Genomic DNA, 6,661 nt, shown 5'->3' with positions numbered 1-6,661 from the left:
GTGCCGCATGTGCCACGTCCTTGACGCTGTCACATCGCCGTCGCCGCGAGCCCGCCGCTGTCAAAAACCCGTGAGTTGACTTCCTAATCTTTGATTAGACCGTTAATTGCGTTTAGGGGGTGGTTAGATTAGTACTAATAGTGATTAGTCTTAGTTAAGCTTGGTTTAGTTTTAATTGAGATTAAGAATGGTTTAGGTTAAATTTAATTACGATTAGTGTAAGTAATTTCGATTAGTTTGATTAATCGTGTTTAGATTAATTAATTGTGTTTATCTTTATTAATCGTAATTTATTTAATTAATCGCAATTAGCGTAATTAGTGACGGATTAGGCGTTATGCAGAATTTTACGCTCGTTTCTTGGATGAGATTATGCGTGATTTTGATCGGTTGTATGTACAGTATTATGCAATTGATTGCTCTATGGTAGTTATCGGTTATTATTACAAAAGACGATTTTATGGGCAATTAGATAGAAAACAATGAGGTGTTAGGTTTGGACGCCAAATTTTACGTGCTAGATAAAACAATGGGGTTTTAAAATAGAAGCGTGCACTTTTGACGGGTTGATTTCAAGTATGTGACCACGTACGAATTTCTTTCCAATTTTTTTTTTTAAAGGGGGTTGCCAAAGATTATTTCCAAAAAGGGTGATTGGGCAAGAAATAGAAAAAAAAATGAGGTGTCAAGGACGTGGCAAAATATTAGGGCGTACCTTGGATCCTTACTGCCAAACAAAAATATTTTTTGAACAAGATCAATTTCGGTCTAAGTCTTCTAAGGTCTAAAACCAGTCCCTAGCGGATTCGCCAAGTTGTCGCGACCTACCCCTCAAGAAAGGGAATAGGTTTAGAGGCATTGCCTAAAGGACATATCTAAGGTTTATGATTAGGCATGGGCTCTCCCAAGCCCATATACCTCACGCAACATAGGGGCGTTCTTAAGAATTTCGCAATAAGACGTCGCCACTAGCCTATTGGGGTTGGTAGAAACCAAGTGAGGCATAGAAGTGTACCTCACTTTCTACGCAAACAAAGAATCTAGGGTCGAGGATTTGATTACACTAATTAACTAATTAGTGTCATTTCGGTACCTAATCTTGTTCATTTTAGAAAGAAATTTTGTCAAGCAATTTGGATTAATTTTAGCTCAATTCATTAACACGCGAGGTGATCATGCGGGTACGCAATCATTAAAATAACAATTAGCAACAAAGATCCTAATTGCAATAAATCTTAGCAAACACAATTAAACATTCGCAAACGTGATTAAATATGTAAATTAAACATGCGACATAATCAATGTACGAGCAAACAAAGGCCTAATTACACTAAGAAGGTAAGACATGGCAATTCCCAACCAAATTCCTGCATTTTTTTAATTTCCGAAATTTTTTTAATTTTTTTTTTGGGCTGAGCCGGGTCTGGTCCGATCTGACCCAGCCCAAGTTTGACCCAGTCGAGGCGAGTCGGTCAAACTCACCTAGGTCTAACCCGATTGGGGGTGGACCAATCAACCTGCCCGAAAGGGCCAGGCCCGACCAGGGCTGGTTGGGCCCTTGTTTTGTTTGGATTGGGCCCGAACCAACGGGCCCAATCCACCCAAAAAAAAGCTGCCCGCAGGCCCACAACCCAGACCAACTCTGGGCTAATGGCCTGCAGAGCGAAAGTGGCCAAGCAGGCAAGATTTGTGATCTAGCCTAGCTCGGCCTGCGACCCCTAGTCCACGACTGTTCAGTCACAACCAGGAAGCCACGACAACGTGCAGCCCAGCAGTTCTCTTGCCAAAGCATGATGGCGCCGTCTTGGTTGGGCAGAGCATAATGCTCAACCTCCGGCCAGATGGCAGCGCCCCTTCCGGTGGCCAAACAACCTAACTAAGGCTCTAAGCAGAGGAATTAAAAAATGAGTTCCGACTAGGCATTTTAGCGAGCGGGTGGAGGGCATTCATGAAAACAGGGGCTTTCAGCTCGGCTGAGGCCCGAGCGTGAATCTAGACATCAAACGAGATATGCCACAACGTCAAGAAATGCAATGGGGAACGGGTGGGGGCCGAAGCTCACTCGAACTGGTCGGGGGAGCTCCGGCCGGTTTGGTATCACAGTGCAAGCACCAGGTGTTTGACAAAATGACTACCTAAGTTCTAAAGGAAATGGCAACGATCGGCGTCAATCAGGCGGCTCACCAGCAACGGTAGGGCGTCCCGGGGACTATCCTTCTCCTCAATTTCTCTCTCCACGAGCTTTTTTTCTTCTTTTTTTCTCCATTTCTCCCCCCTTTTTTTCTTTGCCCCTCTCCCCTTATCCCTTTCTCTCTGCTCTCGACAAGGACACCCTAGATGGCAACCATCCTTGCCATCCTTGCCTCACCCGACCCTAACATGCCTCTACTCTTTTCCTTTCATCCTTAGCCTCCCCTCACCCATTGATACCGTCCTTTTCTTCTTTCTATAGGTTGCATACGAAGGACGCCAAGGAGGAAGACAGGTTGGGGGTGAGGCCGAGCTGAAGGGGGGAAAGGCTGGGCCGCAGGAGAAAAGGAAGAAAGAAAATAAAAGAGCTCGGGCCCACGTGGGGAAGGGAAGGAGAGGCGGGCTGGGCCAAGGTCGGATCCGACTTGACCTGGCCTCTCTCGCCTTTTTTTTTAAATTAATTAATTTTTTTAATATGTATTTGAAAAAACAAATTATGTGTCAATAGTATCAGTCTAGTTCCTGCTTTCCAATTTCAAGAAAGATCGAACCAGACCAAACCGAACTGATTACATATACTTATTTTCTAGTTTTTCAAAAAAAAGTTAATGGGTTTAGTTTTTTGTTTCCAAGAAAATAAGAGCCTATAATTTGACAATAATATATCCTAATGGAAGTATAGGATTTGTCATGAGCTTTGAATTTGGTCATTGTCATGTTTTGGATAATAAGATATCCGAATGGAAATATGAAAAAGAAATAGTGACCAGTTCCATTAGACCAGACCGGTGGATCCCAATTTTGAGACTCGCAAACCAATCACCCCTAATACCTAGTTATTTGTCAATGTGAATAGTAACTTTCTTGAAGAAGAAAATTATTATTGCCCTATTAATAGTTAATAATTTTCTCCACACCATTAATGACTTTCATACAAAATTCGGCTATGCGATTATACTGATTAAGTCTTATAACCCAGCTAGTAAGTTTTCACCATGGAAAGTAGGCGTTTGCATTTCAATGATCACTAATTTTGTCGTGATAAAAAGTATCTTTACTTTCAAATTATAAATTTTCAATAACTCCACATTTATGGTCACTTTCTATTTAGAGAAGCAAGTTTGAGTATATCAACAGTTACTAATTTCTTGATTAATCGGTAATTTCTACCTTTGAAAGCTGGTTATCCACGCAATTAACTAATCCTATATAATGAAATATGACTACTCCATATACCTATAGTAAGTCATATGCATTTGTGATTAGGTGCTGTTGAGATAAAAGGCGATCAAGTAACTTTTCTAAAACGCCAAAATAAAATTTAATGACAGCAGTAGTGCTGAAGAATTTGCACTTACGCACCAAGAAAAACCCAATAGTCATGTAACATCATTCTACAAAACATTCCCAGATAATTCGTGTTGTGCACGTCATGCTAGTATGACGAATCCAAAAGCTCAAGTGCAGTAGTATTGCTTTTTCTTGATTAAACATAGCTTTAGGAACATTAGTTCAATTCCTGGCAGCCCATTCCTAGTCAATCTGCAGAAACCAAGCTTTTCCTTACATAACATTTCCGCAGGCTAATCGATTGTAATTCGTCCTAATGAGCATCATACAAATGAAAAGGAAAAAAAAACAATTTAAGAAAATTTATTTTTAATTCACTTTTACATAACATGGCACCAAATCAGAGCTTTGAGTAAACCAAAAATACTGAAAAATGTGTAGGCACCCAAGGCCTTGTGTAAGGTCATGCAAATGATGAACAATCATCCACTATGGTCTAAAGGAGAAAAAGATGATTGATTCTCTCTTCAGTTATAGAATTTACCTATCCATGTAAGCCCAAAGCAAGGAGTTTCTCCCTAATCCGATGCAACTAATTTGTAACTCTGCTAATACTCATTCGTCTTCCAGGCACTTCATTCGAACAAGCAACTCCAATATTATAGATCATAACCAAACACTCTTAAAATATGTCATGCTGAGGATTATAGGGACCTAGATGGCTCTCTCTTTCTTGAAGCAAAGCTCTATCCCTGATTTCGAGCACTCATTTAGGCAAAGCTTTTGCGACAAAACCATGAAGAGTCAAATTGTCTCTAAAGGTGTCATCGGTGGGACTTAATCCTATGAACATTTCTAGTAAACGAATGCCATAACTATAGATGTCACCTTCTCTTGAAACCTCACACCCCATTCCATATTCTGCCACACATGGAGATCAAAGTGCAGGTCAAATTTGGAGTGCATATAAATAATCAGAATCTAATGTGTGTAAGACTTTAAGAATTATTATTCGCTACCAAACTTTAGATAGGAAGACCATCAATGAGAGAGAGAGAGAGAGAGAGAGAGAGAGAGAGAGAGAGAGAGAGAGAGAGAGAGAGAGAGAGAGTGCCTGGTGGAGCATAACCGATTGTCCCTCTAAAACCCACAGAACTCATTTGATTAGCTGCGGTATCAAAAGATGATCCAAAAAGGAATTTTGCCAATCCAAAGTCACCAACATGTGCGACCATCTCAGAATCTAAGAGGATATTGCTTGGCTTTAGATCACAATGAATGATGGGGATGTGGCACTGGTGATGAAGATAATCCAGTGCAGAAGCAACACCAATGGAAATATTTATCCTTTGAATGAAATTCAACTTTGTTGGAAGTCCATTGTGATGAGATGATGTTGCCTTTGGGTGAAGCCACCATTCCAAGCTACCATTGTCCATGAATTCATAGATTAAGGCCTTAACATCATTTTCTTGATAATCACTGCCAGAGCAAACTGTCAATATCTTCAAAAGATTTCGATGTCTGATGTTCTTTAATGCCTCGCACTCGACATGGAAGCTCTTCAAAGCACCATGACAGACTAGATGAATCACCTTCATGGCAACAGTAGTTCCACTAACCTCAAGTACACCCCTGTAAACGGAACCAAAGCTTCCAGCACCAATCAAATTTGTTGAAGAAAAACAATCGGTTGCTTTTAGGAGTGTTCCAAAAGATACGTTTGGACATGAATCATCCCTTGAACTTGAAACTGGTTCCATCACCGTCTTCTTCATCCAACAAAGATATACGGAAGCTAGAATAAGAGCTATTCCAAGAACTCCAAGAATAACAGAAGTGGACAATATCACTAAATTGATCTTTCAACTCTTGAAGCTTTCGGAGATGCAATTGGGGAGATGAAATTCTGGTAGCCCACTGCAAACCTTATTGTTTCCAATAATAGAAGTACCTATAGCATTCCTAAAGACTCCTTCATGTGGCAGCATGCCTTCAAAGTTATTGTAGGATAAATTCAGAAGTTTCAAGGAATGAAATACTGTTAAGAATTCTGGAATTTGACTCGACAATTTGTTGCATGAAAGATCTAGTTCTTCGATGCCTCCCAACGATCTGATTGATTGAGGAATAGACCCGTGGAAAAAGTTGCCTCCCATCCTCAGTGATGTCAATGAAGTGCAACCACCTAAAGTACTTGGGATTTCACCTACCAATAAATTGTTCGAGATATCCAACGCAATTAAAGTTCTCAAGTTGCCAACTTCTGGAGGTAGAACCCCAGTCAAATGGTTTCGAGATAAGTCCAAAATGATTGCTAATGATGGGAGACCCATAAGTTGCGGGGGTATGGCACCACTGAGATTGTTATTAGACAGATCGAGCCAATTAAGAGACAGGCAATTTGATAGAGGTGAAGGAATTTGCCCATGAAAGTTGTTCCCATCAAGGAATAAGTCAATCAACTTGCTTAGATTTCCTAAAGAAGATGGAATAGTCCCTCCTAGGTTGTTATCACTTAAGAGCAGTATTGATAGACTTCGTAGATTTCCCAAATTTGAGGGGATAACACCTAAAAGCTTATTGAGATTCATAGGCAACACTTCCAAGTTGATAAAATTCCCAATTTCTTCCAGAATCTTTCCAAATATTTGATTCTCGCGTACATCAAAATACGTGAGAGTGATGGATAAATTACCTATGCATGTAGGCAACACTCCGCCAAACTTGTTCTTGTCGATTACCACGTACCTTAATTTGCTACTATTGGTTAATGAGCAAAGGAAGTTCAAGTCTTCAGGTTCTCCGCCGCCAAGCTGATTACCAAAGATTTGTAGCCAACTAAGATTATACAAATTTTCCAAAAAAGGTACTTTTCCATAAAATCTATTAAATACAAGCTCAAGAATATTTAGCTTTGTGCAATTCGATATCGACGAAGGAATCGGTCCCTAAAGTTGGTTCCCAAGAACACTAAAAAATACAAGATCCGGGAGTTTTGCTTGTAAGAAGTGTCCCCTGTATCTGGTTGTTTCCAGCAGCAAACACAGTTAGGGAAGAGAGATTGAGTAAAGAAGACGGAATCGTACCCGACACTCCATTTCCTCCAAAGCCAATTAATTGCAAGTTTTTTAGGTGGCCTAAAACTTGGGGAATGCTCCCGCTCAAGTTGTTATTGGTT

The 6,661-nt window shown here is 40.3% G+C and overlaps 1 protein-coding gene across 1 annotated transcript; it reads right to left on the bottom strand.

Annotated features, from left to right (window-relative positions):
• Positions 1–4,246: 4,246 nt before the first annotated feature.
• On the bottom strand, positions 4,247–5,243 carry LOC120294380 (probable LRR receptor-like serine/threonine-protein kinase At3g47570). Its single transcript, XM_039314438.1, has 2 exons — positions 4,595–5,243; positions 4,247–4,401 (listed from the first exon to the last, which is right to left on the bottom strand). Exons 1-2 carry the CDS (start codon positions 5,241–5,243, stop codon positions 4,247–4,249), a joined length of 804 nt encoding a protein of 267 aa, XP_039170372.1.
• Positions 5,244–6,661: the final 1,418 nt, after the last annotated feature.

Source organism: Eucalyptus grandis, chromosome 6, assembly GCF_016545825.1.
Source record: "Eucalyptus grandis isolate ANBG69807.140 chromosome 6, ASM1654582v1, whole genome shotgun sequence".
In the NCBI taxonomy this organism is placed as follows: domain Eukaryota; kingdom Viridiplantae; phylum Streptophyta; class Magnoliopsida; order Myrtales; family Myrtaceae; genus Eucalyptus; species Eucalyptus grandis.
The sequence above is the reverse complement of the archived record's forward strand: the minus strand, read 5'-3'. Positions and strand labels throughout refer to the sequence as shown.

Coding starts and splice junctions, on each gene's coding strand:
- LOC120294380 (XM_039314438.1), bottom strand. CDS start 5,243: ATGGAACCAGTTTCAAGTTCAAGGGATGATTCATGTCCAAACGTATCT. Junction 4,402..4,594: donor AATCGGTTATGCTCCACCAG/GCACTCTCTCTC, acceptor CATGTGTGGCAG/AATATGGAATGGGGTGTGAG.